This window comes from Vulpes vulpes, chromosome 10 (assembly GCF_048418805.1).
Source record: "Vulpes vulpes isolate BD-2025 chromosome 10, VulVul3, whole genome shotgun sequence".
In the NCBI taxonomy this organism is placed as follows: Eukaryota; Metazoa; Chordata; class Mammalia; order Carnivora; family Canidae; genus Vulpes; species Vulpes vulpes.
The window spans coordinates 77,917,065-77,944,697 of NC_132789.1; the positions used below are offsets into that span (position 1 = coordinate 77,917,065).

General features: G+C 35.6%; 1 protein-coding gene across 4 annotated transcripts in view; it reads left to right on the top strand.

Annotated features, from left to right (window-relative positions):
- UTP20 (UTP20 small subunit processome component) overlaps positions 1-27,633 on the top strand; it is a 96,171-nt gene that overhangs the window by 51,517 nt on the left and 17,021 nt on the right. For 2 of the 4 annotated variants that reach the window (XR_011994949.1, XM_072724697.1), the window contains exons 28-45: positions 3,027-3,170; positions 4,391-4,470; positions 8,625-8,842; positions 9,380-9,524; positions 10,662-10,749; positions 11,751-11,894; positions 12,090-12,140; positions 12,257-12,409; positions 14,200-14,355; positions 14,681-14,821; positions 15,259-15,396; positions 18,567-18,706; positions 19,173-19,255; positions 21,688-22,004; positions 23,033-23,172; positions 23,388-23,544; positions 25,830-25,928; positions 26,983-27,150. Coding sequence is in view for 2 of the 4 variants with exons in the window: in XM_072724697.1 (XP_072580798.1) it covers positions 3,027-3,170; positions 4,391-4,470; positions 8,625-8,842; positions 9,380-9,524; positions 10,662-10,749; positions 11,751-11,894; positions 12,090-12,140; positions 12,257-12,409; positions 14,200-14,355; positions 14,681-14,821; positions 15,259-15,396; positions 18,567-18,706; positions 19,173-19,255; positions 21,688-22,004; positions 23,033-23,172; positions 23,388-23,544; positions 25,830-25,928; positions 26,983-27,150 (2,562 nt within the window). In the remaining 2 variants the exon portion in view is untranslated. The remainder of the gene's footprint in view (positions 1-3,026; positions 3,171-4,390; positions 4,471-8,624; positions 8,843-9,379; positions 9,525-10,661; positions 10,750-11,750; positions 11,895-12,089; positions 12,141-12,256; positions 12,410-14,199; positions 14,356-14,680; positions 14,822-15,258; positions 15,397-18,566; positions 18,707-19,172; positions 19,256-21,687; positions 22,005-23,032; positions 23,173-23,387; positions 23,545-25,829; positions 25,929-26,982; positions 27,151-27,633) is intronic. The other 2 variants (XR_011994950.1, XM_026013110.2) reach the window with 1 other exon arrangement.

The window sequence follows — 27,633 nt, forward strand, 5'->3', positions numbered from 1 at the left end:
ATTCACAATGTCTGACATCCAGTCAAGTTTTACCAGGCATGCTAAGAAGGATGAAAATTTTCCTCATAATGAGGAGAAAAATCAGTCAATAGAAGCAGACCCAGCAGTGGCACAGATGATATAATTAGCCAAAAACTTAAAAAAGGTAGTAGGAGTATACTCCATAGATTCACAAAAGTAGAGGAAAACATGAGCCTGTTGAGGAGAGAGACATGAGGATGTGAAGAATTTAAAATAAAATGAGAGGATGTGATAGGAAATGACCAAACTGGGAATGGATGGTCAGTGTCGTGTCTGAGGAGGTGGTATTTGAACTCATGTATTTACCCAGCTATGGGAAGAACATTTCAAGCAGAGAAAAATGACTAGTGGTGCCAAGTTGTGGAGGTAGAGCCGCTTTGGCACATTCTAAGAACAGAGGGCAAGATAGCTAGAGCACAAGGAGCGAGAAGAAGCCTATCACATAAGGTTGAGAGGTAGGTGGGGCCTCATGGGCTTATGGGTTCCACATGGATTGACTCCAAAGTATACTGGAAAACCTGAAAAGGTTTGAAGCCAGGATAAGGTCTCTCTGATGTTTTTAAAATTTCACTCTGCTTACTCTGTGGGAAAGAGGCTGGGGGGGCAGGCAACAGTGGAAGCTGAAAAGAAGTCTTGGGAAATTCTTTCTCTCTGTTATTTAAGAGCTTCATGGCCACAGGAAGAACTCTGAGAATTTTCATTTTGTGCCAAATAGTGAGTGACAATGACTTTATCTATATATGGATATATTAAATCATGAAAGGTTAGAGATTTTATAAACCGTGTAAGTTCTCTGACTTGTTGGTTAACTTAGAAGAAGTTACTCAGTAATGCAGCTTTACTCCTGAGTCAACAGTCAGTAACTCAAAAAGTCATTTATGCAATTTCATAGATCATTAGTTAGTGAGGTGCTAAACTTTTTGACAGTTTGGAGCTTTTAAAAAAAAATATTGGACAAGTTCAAAGAATTCCTTGAGGTACCGTAATGAATTACTGTATAGTAATACTGCTTAAGTAAGTTAAACTTTGTTGGTGGGTTTGAGCTAAGTTACACATTTACATTTTTTGTATCTTTTAGTTCCTCCAAGTCATGGACTGACACTGAAGTGTATATCACAGGGGTTGTTTTGGTTTTGCTTTCATTATTTTGGAACATTTAAACAATGGAATAACTCAGGCATATGGACTATTCCTCTGGAACTAGAGTCTACAATTGCTTCCTGGGCTTTTCTCAAGTTTACTGAAAATTATTGATTAAACTGGGCAGCTGGCACCATAGTAACAGATGTGGATCCTACACAGGGCAGTGGGAAGAGGGAGAAGGTGGGGGTGTCTGACTTGATATCATATTTTTGCTAAGGTTAGTTTCTTAAACTTGTTCCAGGGGATCATGATACCATGTTTTTTTCAAAAGCAGTAATAATTTTTATCTTTCAGTGAACATGACAGAGCTGATAATGAAAATACTGCCCTAGAAATGAAGCAAAGCACAGTGACCTGCAACTGTATCCCCTGGGGCTTGCCTGTTATCTCCTGTCTTTGTAACTTGCATAAAGAGATAATTAGCCAAAAGTAGATGGTAGAAGCCTGATGGGTACATGAAATATGATGATACCTGAGACCTTGCATGGCATATTAATAAATTTTTATTCCTTTTCACTTGCCTTTAAAATGTGTTGTCCTAGATTCAGATACTTCCATTGATCAAAGTATCCAGTTTTCCTGACAGTATAACTTCCCTATTCATTTTTTTCATGATATTATGGCCATAAAACTTGATGTTCATTATATTATTGTGTTGTCTTCATAAATTTCAGGGTGGTGTTTAATTTTTGTAGATAATTAAGTCCCATGTAAAAATAAGTTGCCACTTATATATCCAGAGCCCACAGTATATTAATCAAATGGAAAAACAATCAGAAGTTGCACCTTTCCCCATATATTTGGTTTTTACAACATTCCTTTAAGATCCACTAGAAATTCTACCTCTTTCATGAAGCTTTTCCTTTTTTCAAATTTATAATTCCTCTCCTATTGAGTATCTTTGTCATTTTCAGTCTGTCACATAATTTAATACATTTTCCTTCAGTGAGATTTTAAGCTGAAGTCAGAACTATGGCTGTCATGCCATTGGGGTCATTGGTGGGGCCTGAGTAAATTATTCTACTCAGAGCCTGAACAAACTGGCCACATATTTATGATTTTGTAACTCATAGGGAAGGGGGGTGCCACTAGAAGTAGTTATGTTATGAAAGAGGTTTGCTGTTAATTCAGACTCCCACCCTCTCCAGCCTTTGTGCCTCTAAACAGATAAGTTTTGATTTTTTTCAAATTATATTTTTCTTTAAATTATGTATTCTGAGATCTTCCCATGCCTTGATTCAGGCACCTCATTCTCTTATACTGTATGAAGTATTTAATATATAGAAAGACAGTAAATTCTTTTAACTAGTCTCCTAGACTAAGTTACAAGAATAATTGAAAACTCCTAGCTTTAGAAAAAGTAAAAAATAATAATACAAGTTATGAAAACAAAAAAGAAAGTGACTTTCATTTGATATAAAGGTTTAATTTTTCCCCCTAATCTAAGGCATCGTGATGTCAAAAACTAAAAAAAAAGTTTTGTTTTATTTAGAATGTTCTGTTCATAGGAAGAAATCAGGGTTTTATTTGAGACAATTAGTTGGATAAAGAAATACAACAATGTAGGACACAAGACAGCTGTTTGACTTGTGATCCCCCCTCCTCACGGACACTTTAACATAATGGAGCGCATCTCACCATTTGATCTTTTTAAGTCTCTCCTTTCCCATTTTGTTCAATGAGAACAGCAATACTATAATGCTCAGTGGAATTTCCATGTGATTCAGAGCCAGAGTCACAAGACTTAATAATAGGATTTCCAGTTTGATTTTTAGTCATCTGAGCAATAGTGCCTCCTTAAGGAATCAAAGATAAAAAATGAAATAACTTTTTTTTTTTAAGGGAAGATCTTTGTTTTACAGATACAACTCAGGTTTATTAACCCACTGAAAAATTTAAGACGTCTTGGAATCAAAATGGTAACTGACATCTTTTTGGATTGGGAGTCTTACCAATTCAGAACAGAAGAAATTGATGCTGTCTTTCACGGCGCCGTTTGGCCCCAGGTGAGCTTTGTTACTACACTCTGCATGGATACCTTCTGCTTCTTCCTTTATTATTGTGTTATTTAACCAGGGCAGTCCACACCCAGACACTAGTGCCTGTCCTGGTCTTTTCTTTTACGGCGAGTCTTTCTTTGCTTCTGGAAGTTTTAGAAATGTTTTCTTGGGGCAGCCCCGGTGGCTCAGCGGTTTAGCACCACCTACAGCCCGGGGTGTGATCCTGGAGACCTGGGATCGAGTTCCGCGTCGGGTTCCCTGCATGGAGCCTGCTTCTTCCTCTGCCTGTGTCTCTGCCTCTCTCTCTCTCTCTCTCTGTGTGTCTCTATGAATAAATAAATAAAATCTTAAAAAAAAAAAAAAAAAAGAGCATTCATGCCAGACAAACAAGTCCAAGTTCAAATCTCAGCTCTGCCTTTAAAAAAAAAAAAAAAAAAAAAAGAAGAAATGTTTTCTTGCCTCCACTGTCACCTAAAGCTCAAGAGCTGGTTTCTGTAATACCATGACATTTATACTTAAGGTCAATTTGAATATGGTTGTGTCTCTTAAGCAAATGGAATGTAACTGTTGTGGCACCTCAATGATGTGTCTCTGGATTTTGAGAAGATAAAATACAGATATTCTTGTTACATATTTCCTTGTTTGTAATCATTTTGTGATGAAACTATAGCTAAAAAGAGTTTAGAGGAGACTTGATTTTAGGAATTCTAGCTGCTTTAGCTCTGTCATTTCTAACCAGTTGAAACCTATAGTACCTCCTTCCTTTTAAATGTCTAGCACTTCTTGCTCATCTTTGTTATTTTTCCCCTGTAGATATTATTTTGGATTTCTTTTTTTTTTTTTTTTTTTCCTTTAAATGTTAATCTCTGCCCCTTGGCTTTTTTTTTTTTTTTTTTTTTTTTTTCCCCTTGGCTTTTTATCCTCTGGTGTGGTTTCTTTTTTTCTTTTCTTTTTTCTTTTCTTTTTTTTTTTTTTAAGATTTTATTTATTTAGAGAGAGAGGCAGAGACACAAGCAGAGGGAGAAGCAGGGTCCTCACAGGGAGCCCAATGCGGGACTCGATCCCCAGACTGGGATCATGCCCTGGCTGAAGGTAGATGCTCAACTGCTGAACCACCTAGGCGGCCCCTCTGGTGTGGTTTCTATACTGGTCCTGCTTTTCAGTTGTATTTTCCCAACAATTCTGTATATGTTTTTATTTTGTTTCTGTTTTTAATTTTGTCTTAGATCAGAAGGCTTGGATCTGAGAGTCAGTATTTTCCTACTCCTCTGCTGAAACTAATTAGTATCTGGAGCAGAAATGCAAGGTATGACCGTTTTTCTCCCACCTTTGAAAAGGACAGTGTTTTAAAGGACTTTAAAGGACTAGGTTTGACCAGAATGAGTCAAGGTTACTAATAATGTAATTTGTGGTGATATACCACAGATGTAGTTAAAGAGAATAAGGCAGCTGAATTTCAAAATATGCAGTTTAAAGAAAAATACAAGTTGCCAAACAATGTAATCCAAGAAATATACCTGTGCATGCATATAAATATAAAATGAAGTAGAAAATGTCTAGAAGAATACGTAAGAAACTACTAATGTTAAGTGTGGAGGTTTGGGTACCCCAGAGCAGGGAAGAGGTACTTTTTATGATATATCTTTGGGGTGTTCATTTATAATTTTAAAAAAACAGAAAATACAGGTAAAATAACATTTTACAACTTAAGTTAAAGATTGTAGGGTATATATTATAGCAAAACTTATATACTTTTACTAGTTCAGTTTCATTAAAAATCAAAAGTATTGGAATTGATACGGATGTTCTTCTAATGTGTAGTAATTGTTTCAGTAGTTTGATTTGGCCCAGAAAAGGGAAAAACAGAACGTGAAACATGGCAGATACAGGTTCCCACTGCTCTCTGAAAGTAGAGCATTCCTATGAGACCTTTCATAAGCTGAAATAGCATCAAACAAAGAGGTAATTACTACTAATTAAAATGGAAGAATGTTTTAGTGTTCCTAGATCCAAAAAATTACTTCTCTTAAGCTTTTCCAATACCTTGGGTCACATCTTGCTAAGGGATGCACAAAATAAATCGAGATAAAGCACAGATGCTCCCAGACACAGTTCACAGCTCTGGTGGCTGAATGCAGACACGCTGAGTGTAGTTTCTCGGGAAGGAACCTGACAGGGGCCACTGTCACTGCTCAAAAGGTGCATGCTGTCCCTGTAATGGCTTGCTGCAAAACAAATGGTGAAGTCTGTTTTAGCTTACCACCTTCTTTCATAAAAGCAAAGTGGTTATAACATGAATTTTTGAAAAGCCAGGGATACCTGTATTTATGCCAGCATATAAATAATACTATTTTTTGAATTCTTGCTTAAAAATAAAAACTGATTTGTAATTGGCATTCTATGTCTTTTTCCCAGTTACCACTTAAAATCAGAAAATTTTCACAGGCCATTTAGATTTCTTAGATGTCTCCTGTTCTTATGAAACTACGTCCAAATATATAGAGAGCTCTCATGGTCATAAGTCAACATCCTTTTGAGGACATTATGAGCTGTTCACAGGACCTTCCTCCATAGATGGTTCAGAGATGCTTGTGTCACAGACCTAATGCACATTTCCTGAAGAGTGTAGAAACATATGTTGTTTATCTCAGTGATGGAAACAGACTTAAGTTTGCCCTCATCTGTCTTGAAGAATGAAAGGTAGAATTAAAAAAAAAAACTGTTGATTCAGTAAATGCCAACATTTTAATATCTTGGGCATCACTTTTTACAAAATTGGTATCATACTATATAACCGGCTTTTGATTTTATTTTTTTATGTACCTTTATATCATGAATATTACCCCACGTCATTAAATAGTCCTCAGAAACAAACCAAATACCTTGACATCATCTTCCTCAGGAAAACCTGTTTAAAATATTTTTACTGGTAGTAAGGACTCTCTTATTTCCCAACTTGAGAAAGTAGTTTCCTATCTTGTCTTGTAACTGGACATTTATAAGCAGCACTTCATAGGCATGCTTGAGGAATGCTTCATAGTTGTATAATTTGTATGCAAATGACCCATGAAGGACATTTCATCCAAGAAGACTTGGCAATAGTAACTCCCTTTTATATTAGTTGGATCATTCGTTACTTAGGGTACAGACCTTCATCACTGGATGCTACCTCATCATATGTTCTGCAGTTTCTCTCTCATTATGGGTCAGAGAAAAATAGAAGCCACAGAGCAATAGAGGAGGTATGCTGCAGAACTTTTTAAAAATTTTTCTGTATGTAAAAAAATGTTTTCATACGTGAAAGAAATCTTTGGATGGATTGACTTTATTTGAAATCTCCAACAGCTGATGTGCGTATATTGTTGTGTGTGGGAGAATTGAAGAAAGAATATTTCAGAACCCCTTCATTGGAATGTGATTCTTCAGTAAAAAAAAAAAAAAAAAAAAATCCATTTTGAAGGATGGTTACAGTTTACATAGTGCCAGACATTTCAGCAGGTTTTCATCTACAGAGAAGTTGAGCATTTTACCTTGTATTTGGACAGATGCAAGTAGAGCTGAACTATAGCCAGTATCTTCAAGCTTATAACTCAGGTTAAATTGTCTCAGAAGTGAAGTGACCTCAGGACAACAAAAACTTGCTCCCTAACTAGAGTGATTATATAATCCCAATTGTATGCCTGAGGGCGAAAAGAGATGCTATAAATAATTAAGCCAGAACAACCAGCATAGACCAGGAGTGTCCCTGGCCACTCTCTAATAGCTGCTCTGGTTCTGACTGCCATGGCCTCCATGAGGCTCCATCTCTCCTTCCTCTGAGCTTTCCACCCCTGGAAGGGCCTATGATCACATGCCACCATTAGTACACTCATCTCTTAATAGCTGACCTACCTAAAGCTGCCTGAGGGCAGAGACTGTTTCATATTTATTACTGCATCTCCCTCCACAGGGGATTTTGTGCCCCTCTTAATCCGTGGTTAGTCAATATTCATTACATTTTCTTTTTTAAGATTTTATTTATTCATGAGAGACACAAAGAGAGAGAGGCACAGAGACACAGGCAGAGGGAGAAGCAGGTTCCATGCAGGGAGCCTGATGTGGGTCTCGATCCCAGGACTCCAGGATCACACACACCCTGGGCTGAAGGCGGCATTATACCGCTGAGCCACCCGGGCTGCCCGGTATTCATTACATTTTGAAAGGGACTGAAATTTCTGACAGCGCTGCCGTACACGGAGCATGTCTAGTGTACCTTGGCATCAGGTTATACTGCTGTTTAGTAAACACAGTATGGTCACTTAGAAGTTGCATTGAGTTTAAATGGGTTCTTGCTAGGACCTTGGCAGCAATCAAAGCAGTCCTCTCACCTTTTGTGCTTGAAAAAATGTTAAGACAGTGTACTGCATACTGTTAAGAGAACAGTCTCCAAAGCCACACAAACCTAGATTCAAATCCTAGCACCACTGCAGGTTGTTTGACAAAATTGGCCTCTCTGAGCCTCAGTTTCACCACCTGTAGAATAGAAATAATAGCAGTACCTACCTTACTGGTAATAGAGATGATAACATGTAAAGGACCCTGCTTGGTTCCTGCGCACGCTCTGCGTAATACCTGTTGGACAAAGATGTATGAATACAACCACCTAGAACTTTTCCTCAGTTTGTTACTACTATGTATATTATAGGTGCTTGAGCTCTTTTTCCAACAGTGATAAATTGGTGAAGCCATACTCTGAGTCTTTTTGGTTTTACCTTCCTGTTGATTGTTAAGAGGACTACATCCTTGACGTAAAACAATTGCTGGTTTTCCACTGGTGGAAAGCCTTTGTGCTCTTTACCCTGTTGGTGTGTTTTCTCTGGGTAGGATGCTCCTATCATTTATGTGAGTCTTTCATCTTTGATAATTGGGGATGGATTCACCCACCTCTCCCAAAAAATGATCCTGATCTCTGAATGTTGCATATCCTGGTACAGCAAATGTTTCTTTGGTCTGTACTCCTGATTCTTATGTTTGAAGCACTGGTTTTTTTGTGAGTGTATGCACATTCATGTTCTAGAAGGTTTCTAAATAAAAAAATAGCCTGTCTTCAATACATTTCTTTTAGAAAAGTCTTAGATTTTGGAGTTAGACTATGGCTCACATCTCAGCTTTACTACTTCTAGCTCAGTGGCTTTAGACAAGTCAGGTTTTTATCTGTAATGTGGGTACAGTGTTACCACATTATAGAGATGTTATGAGGATTAAATGAGAGATATACATAAAGTGCCTAAATACTATAATGTTCGTGAGGTGCCTAAAATTATCCATCCAATTTTAGATTTTAAAGTAATTTCCCTTTTGAGTAATCTTATTAGTGTTCATATATATATATAAACTCAATATGAAAATTCATATGGAATATGTTTTCAGAAATAAATGTATTGAGAAATAAGATGACAATTTCAATGTTTTTCTTTGCAGATACTTCCCTTTCCTGGCTAAACAGAAACCTGGATACCCAGAGTATGATATCCTAACCAACGTTTTTGCAATTCTCTCAGCAAAGAATCTCTCTGAAGCCACAGCCTCTATGGTAATGGATATAGCCGATGACCTTCTTAACCTTCCAGATTTTGAACCCACAGAAACACTTTTGAGCTTGCCAGTAACTGGATGCGTATACACAGAAAGTGCAGATGGTATGTGTGCTGTACAAAGCAAATGAGTCCTGGTTTTTGAAGTAGCATTTGTGCCCTCAGAAAGGAAAAAGTCAATACAATTTGACTCTTTTAATTACTTATATTATCAGAGTTTCTTTTGATAATAGGAATTAATGCCAATTCATATAAACTGAATTTTCTTTGCAGTAGTAGAAATTTAGATTACTTATGCTCCAGAACACTCAACTATCCATCAGGAAATTATTAAAGGACTTCCACTGCCGTGTCTCTGAATTCTTCCTGTCATATTATCCTAGCAGTTCTTTTACTACTACCAAAAATGGTTTAAATAAAACCTCAGGGATATCTTACATAAATTTTTAATTTAGCTAATAATACATCTATTATGACTAAGAAAATAAGTAATTTAATCTTTGGAGTTTAAATTTGTTAAATATTTATAAAAATTTGAGTGCTTTGTCATTATGAAGATAGTGTGTGATTATCCTTTAAGATAATAGTTAATTAAAATCAAAACATCACTGTTGTTTTTTGGTTTTGTTTTTGTTTTTTCAGAATCTATCACGATGGGAGGACGATTAATTCTGCCTCATGTACCTGTAATTCTCCAGTATCTCAGCAAAACCACAATAAGTGCAGAAAAGGTGAAAAAGAAAAAGAATAGGGCACAAGTCAGTAAGGAACTTGGCATTCTATCAAAGTAAGTGATACACTGGTCCTTAAAAGATAACATTACTATCCGTGGTTTTAATTTTTGCTGAATTGTATCTAGTTTTTCAATTATTTTAATAACAAGTTGAAAAGGTTTTCATTATTTTTAAATGCCCTCCCTTTTCAAGTTAATGTAGAATTCCTTTCTCTCCTGGAATATTCATTAGAAAACTTTTATGGCATCTTCATTTTATTATGAAAGAACAGTCTTCAAAATTCTAAAGTAGACTAGTAGATTTGTGTATTTTGTTCATTTAGAATTTTGAGTTACATGAGATCACTTGGTTTTCATATTTTTTTAAGTTTAATTGATAAAAATAATTCATTTAAAAGAGCAGGTTGTGGTTGTTTTGTTTTTTAAGAGTGGAGATCTTCCAAAGATTTTTAAAGATACTCTTTGGCAGTAGACCTAATAATATATAATTGTGATTTCTGTAGCAAGGTTGGTAAACAAGAGTGCAGAAAATGTTTCTATTTCAGCTCTAAATTGTTACAGTTTATTTCTGTTACCCCAACAATGACAAAAATGATATATTAGAGTCTTTCAAGAACTTTGAAATTTTTTATTTATACTATTGCATTTCTAAGTTATTCAGAATGGGAAACCACACAAAATACACTCATTAAATTTTATCGCAGGCTGTATGCTAGTGAAAAGAGGCTAAGAGATTAGACACCAGGAAGACCAACGTTTGAAAGGCCTGCTCTACTGCTTCTTAGCCATGTGACATCAGCTTCTCTAAGTCTCAGGATTTTTTGGACAAAATGGGGCTAAATATAATTCCTACATTGAAGAGTATTGTGGGAGTTAAATTGAAATACTGCACATAAAGCCTTAAAATGGCATTTAATGTTATTTTCTTTGTAAAAGAAATAGGTCAAATTATAGCATCGGTGTTTACTCTGACCCACCTATAAAATCAGACATTATAAGAGAAATAGATTAGTAGCCGTGAACCTGAAGTTGGAAAGTAGATACTGCTGAGTAAGTGTGTTAAACTGTTCCTACATGAACACATAAAAACCGTCTGTGTCTGTTACATGTTTTTCTACAAAATTTAATTTCTTAGAGAAGTATTCTTAACTTGTATGTCTTCCTTACATATCAGTTTTTCCCCTTCTCTAGGATCAGCAAGTTCATGAGAGACAAAGAACAGAGTTCTCTACTCATTACACTTCTCCTTCCTTTCCTCCAACGTGGCAATATTGCTCAGGTATAAATTCACAGGACATTGGCTTTGTCTTTAAAGTGGCACTTTATTATTAAGATTAATCAGCGAGCAGTAATTTTGGTGGTTAGATTCTGTGATGTATTTGTGAAAAGACTTTACACAGAAATATAAAATTAAAAACAGAGGAGAAACATTGGAACAGAGGTAGGAATGGGGGCAAGCAAAAGGGTGAAAGCATTCATCATCAATCCTTTCTTTAGCTTCCAATGCATTTCACGATTCTTTTCCCTCTCTCATTTTGATCAGTAAAAAATCTGGAGCCCAAGAAGTGCATCGTATATATGGATCACAGTTGTAGAACTGAATGAAAAGTCAGACTATATTAATATCACTTGTAGCTGAGTTTCTAAGATGGTTTTCAAACCTTAGTTCAATCTCGAGTCTTCCTGTGGCTCAAATTTAATGAAGCTTTAGTAGCTACACTATCTCTTACCACACAGTAATTCAGGAGTAGGGAGACCACAAATCTATAGATAACCGGAAGTGTGGATTTTTCTTTGGACTAGACAGTAGACAGTTTTATTCTATTTTCTATTAGAATTAAAGGGAGAAATTGTTAATGGACATTATTGTGGATTTTATGTTAAGATGCTAAGAACTTTTAAAGGCCTATAAAATAACTTTTATAATTACTACTTGTGCTTCTTATTCATGATTGTTTTCTATGCAGTAATACATATTTAAAGATTTTATTTATTTGAGACAGAAAGAAAGACCATGAAGGGTGGGAAGGGGCAGAGGCAGAGGGAGAAGCAGACTCCCCAATGAGCAAGGAGCCTGATGCACTCCCAGGAGCCTGAGATCATGACCAGAGCCGAAAGGCAGACGCCCAACCAACTGAACCACCGAGGTCCCCCCCCCACCCCCCCGCTTTTTAAGAATTTATTTATTTATTTGAGACAGAGAGTCTGTGGTATATAATAAAGTCAAGTTGACCAGTTTTCTAAATTACTGAAATGTTTCTCTTAATATTTCTTCTTAAGGATACAGAAGTTGATATTTTGATGACAGTACAAAACCTGTTAAAACATTGTCTGGAGCCTACAAGCTTCCTCAAGCCTCTAGCAAAACTCTTCTCGGTTATTAAGAATAAGTTGTCAAGACAATTGCTTTGTACAGTTTTCCAGGTCTGTAATACTCATTTTTACCCCAAACCACACCCCTTTTAAAAAAGATATCTGACGTATAACACATATTAACAGCTTTCTTGGTGCCAATATGATGTTTCATATAAATTTAAGTGGAAAGAGGGAGTTGAAGAGAGGAGGGCAGAAAAGTTAAGATTTTATTCAGTAATAATATACTATTTTGATTCCTTTTAGACGCTTTCTGATTTTGAGAATGGATTAAAATATATTACTGATGTTGTCAAGGTAAGAGAGAAAGTCTTATTTCTCTTTTGCTTCAAAATTATTATCATTTTTGTTTCCTTAAGATTTATATACCTTCATCTATGTTTTCTGTATTTCAATGTTTTCATTTCTTGTAGCTTAACGCCTTTGATCAAAGACATCTTGATGATATCAACTTTGATGTTCGCTTCTCAACATTCCAGACGATCGCCTCTTACATTAAAGAGATGCAAACTGTGGATGTTAACTACCTAATTCCAGTTATGCATAATTGTTTCTATAATATGGAGGTAGGTTTTTATAGCAAAAAATTTATGAATTTAAATTCTCGTTGTTTTGATAACACAACTATGTGACCTGATTTCTTAATTTGTGTTTTGAGCAAGACAAGAGTTTTTGTGTAAAATTTTTTTAATATTTTTTAATTTAAATTCAATTTACCAAAAAAAAATTTTCAATTTGCCAACATATAGTATAACTAAAATTTCTTTTAGTTGCAGGCTATTTTGTTTGGTGAAGACCATATGAGAACATTCTCATGATTGATTGATTGATTGATTTTACATTCTCATGATTTAAAAGACCAATATCTCGAATAAAATAATGCATGTGGAAGCACCTTGAAAAATCTGAAAGCTGTGTAGTAAAATCAGGAAATTTAAAAAGAAAAATAGGGAAATTGATAGAGATAGAAAGTAAGTTAGTAGTTACCAAGGGCTGCTTGGGGAGGGAGGACCTCTGATTGGGACAGGGTTTTGGTTTGAGGCTGATGAAAATGTTCTGAAGTTAGATAGCAGTGATGGTTACATAGCCTTGTGAATATACTATAAAAGCACTGAATTGTACACTTTAAAAGGATGAGTTTTATAGTATTTCAATTATATCAGTTTTTTGAAGTTTCATTTCTATATTACTTGACAATGTGCCCTCTTTTATTGATAAATATAAAGGGTTTGGACGATATTAAATACCATGTTTTTGTCACTCAATTAAAACCCAAAACTGGGGAAAATAAAACCCTTGGTTTATTGTTAACTATGTAAGGGTATCCGTAATCTCTTGGTGGAATTTTATAGTTATTCTCTGTTATTATGTAATTATGTAATATATGAAAAAGTAATCTCCCCATCTGGGGCTAATTCTTCATACTTCATGTCAAATTCCAGCACAGAGTTTTCCACATCACTGCCTGGTTGGCTGAGCTGGCAATACTTTTTCCACGTTCACTACCTACATTGCTCAAACCAGGAACTGGAACACAACTAACCAGAATTATATCAGCCAACTTTGTTATTTTCAGTGATCATGTGATATTGAATATTGAAAACTGGCTTAGTGCTTTTGTTCTTTTTGCTTGGAGAAATAAAACTAATTGAAAAGTCTATTTCATCATATTTTCCTAATCAGAGTTTTATTTTTCAGTAAGCATGATTTTTCAAAGTTATTTACTATAGGCATACCTCATTTTATCACACTTTGCAGATACTGTTGGGGGTTTTTTGTTTTTGTTTTTTACAAATTGAAGGTTTGTGGCAAGCCTGCTTTGAACAAGTCTTAATCAGTGCCATTTTCCCAACAGCATTTGCTTATTTTATATCTCTTTGTCATATTTTGGCAATTCTCAAGTTATTTCAAACTTTTTCATTATTATTATATTTGTCATGGTGATCTGTGATCAGTGATTATTACATACTGAAATCACAGATCATAATAAGTATTTTTTAATTAAGGTATGTACCTTGTGTTTTTAAACATAATGCTATTTCACACTTAATAGATTACAGTATAGTGTAAACATAACTTTTATATGCACTGGGAAACCAAAATATTCATTTCACCCACTTTATTGTGATTTTCACTTTGCTGTGGTGGCCTGGAACCGAACTCATAGTATCTCTGAAGTATGCCTGCCTAGCCCTACATCGGGTTCTTCCTTAGGTATGATGTACTTGGGGGACATTTCTTAGGAGGGAGTTTGCATAGAAGAGAGGCAACATTTTATAAACTCTTCCATTGGAAAGTAATATGCCATATTATAGTTATTACACAGAATAATTTGGGTTTTTTTTCCTGTTTCCAGTTAGGAGACATGTCTTTAAGTGATAATGCCAGCATGTGCCTAATGAGTATCATCAAAAAGCTAGCTGCCTTGAATGTCACAGAGAAAGAATACAGGGAAATCATTCATCGTTCACTCTTGGAGAAGTTAAGGAAAGGATTAAAGAACCAGATAGAGGTATTTGGGTTTGGAGTTGTATCTTTGTCTCTTACGTACTACTGTTATGGGTTTTGGTTTTGTTTTTAATTTTCCCTACTTATGCTGTTGTTGAAAAGCAGTCAGGGTTAGTACGTTTAATTAAAATACTTCATTGCATCAATACTTTCAAACTCTTGAGAGTGGGAATAGGAAGGAGAGTGACCCCCTCTGTGTTTACAGTGGGAACATTTTACTTAAAAAAAATGTACAAAAAAAAATTATAGTAGCTTTTTTTCCTGTGTTTCTTAGTATTACCTAGATAGCAAATTCTTAAAAAAAAATTTTCTCAACTTGGCATTTGCAGAATATTCAACAGGATTATACCACAGTGCTTTCCTGTTTAATTCAAACCTTTCCAGATCAACCAGAATTTAAAGACTTGGTGCAGCTTACTGATTGCCATGATCCAGAAATGGACTTCTTTGAGAATATGAAACACATTCAGGTAGAAGACAGTTCTGTGTTGTTTTTTTCCTGTGTATAAAATAAGAATTTCAAACTGTTCTGCTCATTTAAAAAGATACAATTTTCCAAAAAGTTTTGAGCTTCTCATTCCTTGGTCTTCGATTGTCAGTCATATTAGCGCAGAAAATGATCATTTTCTTGGGGTCTGTTTTCTTTTTTGGTTTACAAACCAAAACAATAGCGTCATATTTCTCTGCCATTTTCTAAGATAATGTATAAATACTTTAGGCTCTATCATTAAGTAAATGCCATGGATTCTCTCTGGAAGCAAATCAAGGCACAGGTGTTACAGGCTTACATAACACATGGCCTGTATTTCATTCCTTTAATCTTTTCATGGAAAAGGAACATGCTGAAATGGAGCTAGTTGTGGGTAAGTGTGTTCAGTAACTAATTCTTACTTTATTTAACTCACAGATTCACAGAAGAGCAAGAGCCTTGAAGAAATTGGCAAAACAACTAATGGAAGGCAAAGTTGTACTATCTTCTAAAACTCTTCAGAATTACATCATGCCTTATGCCATGACTCCAATTTTTGATGAGAAAATGCTCAAGGTAGGACATGAGATCTAGAAACCATTAAACCTCTACCCATACCAGGACACACTTTTCCAAAATGCATATGGAGTTGGTAACATCCATATTGATGTTGTCACCATAATTAGAGATTTAAAATATTTCTGAAGCCCTCAGAATGGTACTTGGCACATTGTAAATGCTGTATAAATGGTAGCTTTAATTTTTATTTTAACTATTATTAGCTCAGAAAGGCCAACCACAAAATATTTCCCCTTAGAAATAAATGATCACATTACAACATAGCATACTTTTATTTTTGTATCATAAGACTTAATTATGGTAAATGCCATTAATCAGCATTAACAATCATTATTTTTCCAAATGGCTCATAAGAAATGAATTCAACAATAGCTACCTTTTCTTTAGCACTATACCAGTTAAAGGAATAATCCTACTTCATCCTCACCACAGCTTAACCCTGTGGGGACTCTTGTTACTCTTTTATAGGAAAGTAACCTGGGAATAAGTGAGATATTTAACTTTCTCAAAGATGTACAGAATGAGAATCAGTATTTGAACTAAGGACTGTCTTCACTATTTTACTACATAGTACCAAAAACTGTCTGGCATGTTGTAAGGCCTTGATAGATATTTATTGATTAGGTTAATGAAAAGCAGTACTCAGAAATTTAAGTGTATTTGAGGTGATATCAGGATTTGTGACTTGAATTTACACTGTGTTGATCACATGGTGTTGTACAAAGTTAGATTTCCTCTTGTTTCAAAAATTTTTAAAGAATTACCTAAATAAAAAAGTACTCCTCTAAATTCCAGTTTAAAGTCAGTAAGCACAACCAACTTATACTTTGATGGCAGCAAAATAGGAAAAGGTGTAGATGCAAAACATAAATTATATTTATTTTGATTGATGTTAACATGATGTATCTTTTTAATGTTTTATTTTTAACATTTATCACTTTATATTTACAGTTGGTTTCTAGTATATAGTGTATAACTGGGTCTTGGTTTTATTGAATCTGACAGTCTCTGCCTTCTCATTAGTCTTAGGCCATTTACATTTATTTATTTATTTATTTATTTATTTATTTATTTATTTATTTAATTTATTTATTTATAGATTTATTTAAAGATTTATTTATGTATTTATGATAGACATAGAGAGAGAGAGGCAGAGACACAGGCAGAAGGGAGAAGCAGGCTCCATGCCAGGAGCCCGACGTGGGACTCGATCCCGGGACTCCAGGATCGCGCCCTGGGCCAAAGGCAGGCGCTAAACTGCTGAGCCACCCAGGGATCCCCGGCCATTTACATTTAATATTATTAATATGGTTGGGTTTAAATCGTTGATTTTATTTATTTTTCCGCTTGTCTCTTTTTTTTTTCCTTGGATTAGTTGGTTTTTTAAAATGATTTTATCTCTCTTGGCTTATTAGTTATCATTGAGCTGTTTTTTTGTAGGTTTTACCTCTGTATCAGTTTTAAACCATACCATACATTGTTAGTATTTTTGCTTTAAACAATTATCTTTTAAAGAGATTTTCAAAATAAGGAAAGATCTTTTATATCTGCTTACGTATTTATAATTTCTGGTCTCTTCCAATTATTTACAATTTTCCAGTCATTCCTTTGGGTAGATCCAGACATAATCCTGTATCATTTTACTCTTACAGGAAGACTTCCTTTAAATTTTTTTGTAGCACAGTTCTATTGTTGATGAATTCTTTCAGTTTTTATTTATCTTTTCTCATTTTTGCTTTTACAGACTGTTTCTAGGTATGGAATTCTAGATTGACAAGTTTTTTTTTTTCTTTCTGTTTTTTAAAGAAAATTGCTCTACTACCTTCTGGTTTATATAATTTCCAACAAGAAGTCATTCCTGTCTTTGTTCCTCTGAGTGTATCTTTTTTTTTTTTTTTTTTTTCTGGCTGCCTTGAAAATGTTCTCTTTAACACTAGTTTTAAATCATTCGATTACAGTGTGCCTTAGTGTAGTTTCCTTGTTTCTTGTGCTTGGGGTTTGTTGAGCTTCTTGGATCTACTGAGTTGTAGTGTTTTTCAAACATAAATTTTGGATATTATTTCTACAAAGATACTTTTGGGTCCCCTTCTTGCCTTTGGAGACCCCAGAATATATTAGGCCATTCAGACTTGTTCTAAATACACTGAGGCTCTTCTTTTTTTTTTTCCATTAGTTTTCTGGGCTTCATTTTGTTTCATTTCTGTATCACTATATCTCCAAGTTCACTAATCTTTTCTTCTGCAGATTCTAATTTGCTTTTAATCCCATCCAGTGTGTTTTCCCTCCCAGAACTATCTTTTTCATTTCTAGACATTAAGTTTGGGCCTTTTTTTTTTATTTCTTATCTCTCTCTGCTTAATATGTTCTTGCTTTCCTCTCCCTTCTTGATCTTATAGAATGTAATTTCATCATTTGTCTTACTGTCTTTGTCTACTATAGGTCTGTCATCTGTGTCATTTGGGGATCTGTTTCAACTGGTTGGTTTTTCTTGTGAGAGGTATTTTGCTGCTTCTTGGTATGCCTGTGCAGCTTTCCTCTCTGTGTAGCTCTCTCCTCTCTGATGCTCTGCCCTTTGGACACTACTTGGCCACATCCTCAACTCTGCCTCCGTACATTAGGGAGACCACTGAGCCCTTTGTGTGTTTCTCCTCCTATGAAAAGAACCTGACAGTTCTTTTCACACAGTGAATTAGGGCAATTATAAGACACACTTCATTTGCCTTTCTCTCAGGGAACACTGAACTGTACTGCTTGATGTCCAAAATCTGAAAACTGCTGTTTCATATATTTTTGTCTACTTTTCTGGTTTAAGGTATGAGGATAAATCCAGTCCCTATTCTCTATGATGGTATGAAAGAGCTGTCTCCAAGGCAGTGTACTCTTGAATGCTGAGCTGTGCATTAAAGTTAACTTTAGCATTTGTCAACTTTTTACACATGAATTTAATTTCATACACAGCCTGTAGGCTTAAGCATATTAAAGTACAGTGTCACTCCTTTAATTGACAGCATCTTTTCCTACAGCTAGGAGGGGAAATGGAGTATGGTTAGGGCACTCTGCTGTAATTGCTGATCACCTACTGTCTAAGCTTTTAACTGTATGAAATTACCCCTGTATTTCGTTAGCAAATGTTTATTTTGTATTGATGCTCTGGATTTGTTTTACAGCATGAAAATATAACCATTGCTGCCACAGAAGTTATTGGAGCTATTTGCAGACATCTCTCTTGGTCAGCATATGTATATTACTTGAAACATTTCATTCATGTTTTACAGACAGGACAGATCAATCAAAAGTTGGGTGTCAGGTATGTATGGTCAAACTTCTTATTTTTGTTTTATTTTTAAAATGTCAACTTTGGGGGCACCTGAGTGACTCCATCAGTTAAGTGTCTGCCTTTGGCAAAGATCCTGATCCTAGAGTCCTGGGATCAAGCCCTGCATCAGGCTCTCTGCTTGGCAGGCTCTCCCTTTCCCTCTGCCTGCTTCCCCCCTGCTTGTGTGTGCCTGCTTTCTCTATCAAATAAAGAAATAAAAACTTTAAAAAAGAAAAAGAAAAGAATCAATTTTGGATTATTTTCTGAAGCAGTCTCTTTAATCTCAGTTTACTTTTACCTTCTATTAATGAAGTTATGCTAATGTTTGTTAAAGTAAAAAATAACTAAAGCTGATAAAAATAATTTTAATGTCTATAAGTCTTTAAATGTTTCCTTGTAATCGTCAAATGATATTGTGAATCAAACATTTCTTTGTACCTTTTTTTTTTTTTAACAGTTTGCTAGTAATTGTGTTAGAAGCATTCCACTTTGACCACAGAACTCTTGAAGAACAAATGAGAAAAACTCAGAATGAGGAAAGTAAGTTTTTAAAACTTTCTTAAACTAAATTTCCATTCTATTTTTGGATAATTGATGATAATGAATTAAAGATGACAGAATTGAGGTTACCATCTTTTTCTGCTCCTATAAGCAGTGACTAGTGAATGAGTCAGGGGAAAGTTAAAGCAGAGGGTTTGAAAATTTGTGTAAAAACTTATTTAGCAGTAGAAAAGGCTGGTCCAAAAAATCTGAGCTGTAGATTACTTATGTAGAAATCCAGTTTTACACCTGCATGTATGGAAAGCACATTAAGCAATGAATGCAAAATTTAAAAGAATTAAAAATTGGAGCAACAGTTAATGAAATATAAAGTAGATTCAATAAGAAAGGATCATCAGATCTAAAAATAGATATTTGAAAGATTATAAGTTGGCAAAGCTCTGTCAAGATTGGTCAGTGAAAATAGAAGGCACAATAAACAACATTAGAAATTTTAAAAGGTCACAATTAAATGAAAGGTAAAATAATGTTATGATCTTTGTACTTAAAAATTTTTTTTTTAAGATTTTATTTATGTATTCATGAGAGACAGAGAGAGAGAGAGGCAGAGACACAGGGAGAGAGAGAAGCAGGCTCCATGCAGGGAGCCAGATGTGGGACTCGATTCTGGGACCCCAGGATTGCGCCCTGGGCCGAAGGCAGGCGCCTAACTGCTAAGCCACCCAGGTGTCCCAGTACTTACAAATTTGAAAACTTGAGTTAGACATACAAATTCTTAGAAAAATAAAATATAAAAGTTGGCTTTAGAGGAAATAGAAAATCTGGGTGTGTCTCTCTCTAACCACTAAAGAAATTGACTCTATAATTAAAAGACTTCTCCTGATGAACATACCAGGTTCACAGTTTTATAGGCAAATTCTATAAATATTTAAGGAATGGATAATTTCAATGTTATGCCTGCTATTTGAGATGATTGATAGAGGAAGCCTCCACAAACTCACAAAGTTGTTATAACTGGTTAGTGGAATTGAACGTATTCAAAAATGTGGTCATTTGATGAGACAAAAGGGAAACATTTGATTAAATTCAGTATCCATGATATCAAATAAGGAATAATTAGAAATTTCCTTAACCTGTTAAAAGAAAAAAATGAACACTTAAATGGGTGAATAGATTAATTGTTTTTGCTAAAGACATTGAAATATTCTGGCCTTCAGTTTGCACTACTCCCAGCATTCCTTCCTATTCAAAATTTTCTAATTCTTTGGTTCACAGTAAAATTACTATAGAGCCATGCTAATTAATAACAAAGACTGGGGTGAATTTATAGGAACTGTTTTGTGTTTTAAACCATTAATGTACTAAAGCCCCTCAATGGTTTATCTTCAGGCAGTGGGATCTGCATTTTGCAATTTTGCATAAAAAGAAACATTAAAAATTAAAATACTTAATTTGCTTAACTATCTCTTTCTTCTTAGATATGACTGAAGTTTGAAACATTTATTGAGTGCCTACTATGACCTAGGCCTTTTATAGATACTATCTCATTTGTTCTCATAAGAATCTTATAAGAACCTTAGTTAGTTACAGTTCAAAAATGTAAAGTAACTTTCCTAAAGCTACATGGCCAGTAAACAGAATAAAGACTAAAAGCTACCATTTTTGAAAGTCAGTGCATTGTCAAACATATTTTGGGTGCATTTTAAACTTTATCTCAATTAATCCTCATAATAGCCTTGTAAGGTAGGTGCCATCTCCATCTTACTGATAAAGAAGCCAAAGCCTACTAGGCTTAGGTTAATTGACTGTGGTCACATGGATTGTTAGCAGAGCCAAGCCTAGACTTGCCCCATAGTACTGCACTGCCTAATTTTCTTTAGTAAACTGAACCCTATATAGTAAGGGACATTTCTGCATGAGAATTGTTGGTTGTCATTATGTTTTTCATGCTCATAAATATAGGTTTTTGTTTTTGGAAACCTCCACCCACAGTACTTTGGAAGCTTTTTTTTTTTTTTTTTTTTTTTTTAATTTTACTCATTCATGAGAGACACAGAGAGCTAGAGACATAGGCAGAGGGAGAAGCAGGCTCCCTGCAGGGAGACTGATGGCGGGACTCGATTTTGGACCCTGGGATCATGCCCTGAGCCAACGGCTCAACCACTGAGCCACCCAGGCGTCCCTGGAAGCTTTCTTTTGGTTAAGACTCTCCTTCTGGCCTAGTCTCCTGGTGTGTTCCCAAAGTACCCTGTACTTGCTGTCCTACATTCATAATTGTCCATTTACCTGTCTCTGTTCCTCACTAGGCTCCAAACTGTAAGAAAGCAAAAAACCATAACCCTTTCATTTAGTGCTGTTTCCTCATCATTTACCCTGCCTACCTACCCATACTGGTAACTAGATAGTTTTTATTAGATATTGGTGGGAAAGACTATGTAACACAACTGTGTTGTTTCCTTATTTGGTTTAAGGTGACTTTTGTTGTTTACTAAACCTAGACACAATAGAAGTGATTGAGTTGCCAGAGCATGAAACCATGGAATTAGAGCAAATGGATGAGGAAGAGAAGGAAAACAAATGTAAAACTTTGTCAGACGACAACAAGGAATTAGAAAACCCTGATCCAGCTAGTCGTGAAGGGACATCAGCTAAAGAACCTGAGTGTATCATGGAGTCTATCTCTTTCCTTCCTCGGAATAAGGAAGAATTGGAGAGAACAATTAAAAATATCCAAGGAACGATAACTGGGGATATCCTACCCAGACTCCACAAATGCCTCGTATCTACGGTAATCATTCTGTTTGGGGTTCAGGAGGTCTTTGTGAACCTGGATGTTTGTGGGGTCCTGACAGACTGAGGCTCCTAACCATTAATTGATTTCAGCTTTTGGATTTTCTTTTACCTCAACCTTTAAGAATTTACCTCCCTTGATTTGTCTCATCATGTTTGGATTCCTCTCCTGTTGCAGCTAAGCATCAGTGTTCCTTCATTATGATTTTCATATGGTAGATAAATGCTCTCTATCTCCAAAGCAGTTAATTAGATGAATCTCATTTCCAAAGAAAAGAAAATTTTTAAAAATTAGAGTATGTTTCCCTTATCAACATCTTGGGCACTTCTCTAATGTTCAAAATTCATCTTCTTCCTGGTTAACAGTGGATTCTCATGAAGTCAGAGCCTTTCCTTCAGTTGTAAAACATAGATTGGCAAACTGTGGTCCATTGGCTGGATCTGTCCAGCAGCCTGTTGTAAATAAAGTTTTTATTGGAACACAGTTTCACTTACTGTTTTATATATTGTCTAATTCTGCTTTTGCATTACCACAGCAAAGTTGAATAGCTTCAACCAAGACCATAAAGCTAAAAATATTAACTCTCTGACCCTCTACAGAAGTTTACCAGCACCTGGTATAAAATATTGACATGATCATTTTGTATATTTGTAGATATAACTTATTTGAGGTGCTGTATTTCTTATATACCAACAAGTGTCATGTAAACTCTTGAAAAATCCCAATTGATAGAAATCTCTTAGGATTTTTATGTATTTCACAGCAGTGTTAATCTGTGTCAGTGAAAATGTGGCTTTATTTTTTTTCTGGTTGCTGCTTTGGGAAAAAAACCTTATTCCTACTATTTTTATAATTTTAAAAGGTTATTCTCAAATTGCATAATTTAGTTTTTTCAGATGATAAACTTAGAAATGGTCATAAGATATATCAAAAGAGTTTATCTTTCAACTGCAAGGTTGCACTAGTGTTTGTAGGGCCCCCATTCATTTATTTTTGTTTTACTTTAACCTAAATTTTTCTTACAGACTAAAAGGGAAGAAGAACACAAGCTCATAAAATCTAAGGTTGTGAATGATGAGGAAGTAGTTCGAGTTCCTTTAGCTTTTGCCATGGTTAAACTGATGCAGTCCCTTCCTCAAGAAGTTATGGAGGCTAATCTGCCAAGGTATATTGTGTGACAAATTAGAAAAGTTCAGTGAAACTCAAAAAGTGTTTCTTTCTTTCTGACTATTGAAATTCTTGTGAGGAAGAGAAGTACTGTCACAATTTGCTGTGATTTAGAATCCTAATTGGGAAATTGGGGTACTGAATAAGAGACAAAAGGATGTAATTTTATTTGCTTGCTTTTTGATTAGTGCTTTTCAATTTTTCATTTTCTAGTATTTTGCTGAAAGTATGTGCCCTCCTCAAGAACAGAGCACAGGAAATCAGAGATATTGCACGCAGCACTCTAGCAAAAATAATAGAAGATCTGGGTGTGCGTTACCTACAATACATTTTAAAAGAATTACAGACTACCCTTGTCCGTGGATATCAGGTAAATTGCATTATGTGCCTTGCAGTCATTCAAGTTGAATTGAAGTTCAAGTATTTGCAATTTGACCACTAAGTGATGGTGATTTGGGTCTATCTTCAGTAAAGTTGATCCACCAAGATAGCAATCAAGAATATCCACAAGTTTCTAATCAGCATTGTAAAAACCTGTTTTTTAGGGACACCAGGGTGGCTCAGTTGTTTAAGAATTTCCTTCAGCTCAGGTCATGATCCCAGAGTCCTAGGATCCAGTCCCGCATCCGGATCCCTGCTCCACGGGGAGTGTGCTTCTCCTCCTGCCTGCCACTTCCACTGCTTGTGCTTGCTCACTTGCTCTGTCTCTTTCTGTCAAAATCTTTAAAAAACAATAAAAATATATTTTTAAAAAATTCTTATATTTGATTTTTATAAAGACACTTCTAGGCCTTGGTTATATAACCTTTTTTCCCCAGACCATTTGATACGAAGGTTTATATTTTCTGAGTTCTTAAAAATATCCTTGTTGAATGTATTACCACAAACGTGAATAATAAAGAACATAAACATTTTTTAGGAGTTAAATGATATGACATAAGTAATAATAATAGGATCTCCAGGTGGAATACAAAGCTCTTTGAGTAGTGACATAGCTGGCTAGCTCCTCACTAACTCCAGGAGTGGCTCTTGGACAAGTGCCATAAGCAACACCTGGGAGCTTGTTAGAAATGTACAACTTAGGGCCCTACACTTGCCCTACACCATCTGCATTTCAGTAAGATCCCTGAGTGATCTCAAGTTTGAGAAACACTGTAGCTTGTTCTTTTCAAGCACCCAGTCAAGACTTCTGGGAGGTAGCTTTCCTTTCTGTATCTGGATTTGCTCAAAGGTAAGCTTCTAACTATAGGTTATAAATCTAACACAAAATATCAGTATTCGATTTAACGGTCTCTCTGAATAGTTTTTTTTTTTAATAGTTGCTTTAGGAATTACCATATACGTGCATACTTAGAAGTCATGTTTTATGACCTCGAGTGGGATATAGAAACCTTAACACCATATGGATCCCTTCACCCTTCTTTTGCTTTATAGTAGTCTGTCTATTACAGATCTGTATATTGAAAATTTCGTCAGGCAATAGTAGTTTTTGCTTGTAATTGCCAGACATATTTTAAAGAACTCAAGAGGGAAAAATAGTGTTTGCCCAGATATTTATCAGTTCTGCTATTCTTTCATTTCTCAATTTCCATGTTTCTTTCTGGTGATCACTTTCCTTTGGTCTAAAGGACTTCCGTCAGCAATCTTGTAGGGCAGGTATGGTGGCAGCAAATGATTTTAGTCCTCTCTCCTCATTGACAGTACTTTTCTTTTGGCACTTTAAAAATGTTGTATCACTTCCTTCCAGCCTTTCTGATGAATACTCCACAATTAGTCGAATCACTGTCCAAACCAAGTAATGCATTGTTGTCCTCTGGCGGCTTTAAGGACTTTTTCTTTGCCTTTATTTTTCAGTAGTTGGATTATGATGTGTCTGAGCTTGCTTACCCTATTTGAAATTTGCTGAGTTTCACCAAATTTGGGGAGTTTTGAGCTATTATTTCTCCAGATACTTTTTCTGCGTTATACTCTGTCCTTTCCTGAAACTCCAGTGGAATGAGTATTAGAGTTTCTGTTTTCATCCCACTGGTTCCTGAGGCCCCAGGGTAAGCTCTTAGTAACGTTAGCTATGGTTACTATTAAGGGCAAAAACTGGTCTGTTTCCTTCATGACAGTTTTGATTACACTCAGCATTGGTAGGCTTCTTAATTCACAGGTTGGCTCAAGGTTCTCATGCCTTTCTTTATAAATCAGTGGCCCGTTTTAGTCACAGTAATAGATTCAAGCACTGTAATGTGTTTCTGAGCATCTTTTGTACAAAGTGATGAATTGGTTAAAATCTTTTAGATGGTAGTATTTGTCAAAGCTTCTCCGTACAGTAATGACAGATATAAACTTTGAGTGCTCTCTACAATACTTAGACCTTATTTCTTTTTTCTAGTATTGTATTCTTAACTATTCATATTCTGGGGGTGCCTGGGTGGCTCAGTCAGTTAAGCATCTGCCTTTGACTCATTCAGGTCATGATCCCAGGGTCCTGGGACCAAGCCCTGCATTGGGATTCCTGCTCAGCGGGGTGGGGGTCTGCTTCTCCCTCTGCCCCTCCTCCCCACTCATACGCACTCTTTCTTTCTCTCGCTCTCTCTCAAATGAATAAATAAAATCTTAAAAAAAAAAAAAAAAACACTCATACTCTTTCTGTACATTGCATTTTAGGTCCATGTGCTAACTTTCACTGTGTACATGTTGCTACAAGGCCTCACCAACAAGCTACAAGTTGGGGATTTGGACTCTTGTTTAGATATAATGATTGAGGTAAGATTTGGAAAAGGGGAGTTTCACTGTCTAAGTGGGCAAAGGACAGAAAATCAGTTCACAAACTTAGAAATAATTATAGCCTATAGAAATGAAAATAATATACTGTCTCATCTCTTAGATCAGCAGAGGTTTAAAAGCTGATTCAAGTGACATGAGATGGGCATTCTGCTATTGCTAGTAGGTTATGAGTTTTAGTATAACCTTTCTAGAAAGAAAGTTGATGTTGTGTGTTAAGGGCTTTAAAATAAGCAAAATTTCAACGACTTCCAAGAATCTGTTTTAAAGAATCACAGATATATTTAGTCTGGGGTTTATATTAAAGTATAAAGCTTTACTTATAATAATGAAAAACAATTAACAGTCAACTTTTAAAATTGGATAATGTGGGATCCCTGGGTGGCGCAGCGGTTTGGTGCCTGCCTTTGGCCCAGTGCGCGATCCTGGAGACCCGGGATCGAATCCCACGTCGGGCTCCCGGTGCATGGAGCCTGCTTCTCCCTCTGCCTGTGTCTCTGCCTCTCTCTCTCTCTCTCTGTATGACTATCATAAATAAATAAAAAAAAATTAAAAAAATAAAATTGGATAATGTGATCATGGGGGGGTGGGGAGGTAGGATTAAGAAGAAACTAAATTTGCCACACAGCCTTCCTTTGTTCATTAAAAAATGTAGACACTTAAACATTTTAAATTAAACACGTCAGTTGTGATAATTAAGTTGCAAATATCATATGAGTTTTTTAAAGAGAAATTAAGCTACTCTTTGGTAATATCAAAGAAAAAGTGTCTGTATATTATAGGATTATATATGTAAATCTGTGTAGTATTCTTGTTTTGTTTCCCCTTAGTGCAAACCTTTAGGCGTTTCTGTATTTGGTTGCCTTTCAGTAATTGGTCCCTGAAATACCTTGAAAAAGTGTAATCTAATAGAACTCCACCATCTGATTTCAGTCCTGTCAACTTCTTTCCCCTGATCTGGATGTATCAGAGACTACTTCTGTTGACATACCTTGCTAATTGCAGACAATTGCCATTTGGCTTTTTTCTCTCAAAGATTTTTAACCATGAGTTGTTTGGTGCCATCGCTGAAGAGAAGGAAGTGAAGCAGATCCTCTCCAAAGTCATGGAGGCACGAAGAAGCAAGAGTTATGATTCTTATGAAATCCTGGGCAAGTTTATAGGGAAAGATCAGGTTACAAAACTTATCCTTCCATTAAAAGAGGTAAGGACTTAAGTGCAGTGCAGGTGATCTTCATGTTACACTATCATGAGTTCTTAAAAAGAGCCATGCAGGATAAACCTTAATGCTGCACTTGACAACCAGGATCTTTTCTGGTGCTAAGGGCACCTGTACCACATAGCCACTAGCTGGCTGTCTTAGTTGGGCATTCTAAACCATGAACCAGAGTTCTGGATGTAAACCATGTGATGCAGAAGCAAAAAAAAAAAAAAAAAAAAAATTGAAATCCAGGTGAATTTTATAGCTGGGTCAAGTCAGCAGCTAGAACACAGCTTTTGGTGGAGTCAGATTGCTACTCCCAGGTTGCTGTCAATGCCAGATCTTCTCCCTCTTGACATTGGTTGAACATGTATTATGTTCTGAGCACTGTGTTTCATTATCACTTCTAATCCACACAACCACTCTGAGATCAGTAGTATATCCATCTAACTAACAGATAAGAAAATACAGGTTCAGAAAGAAGAT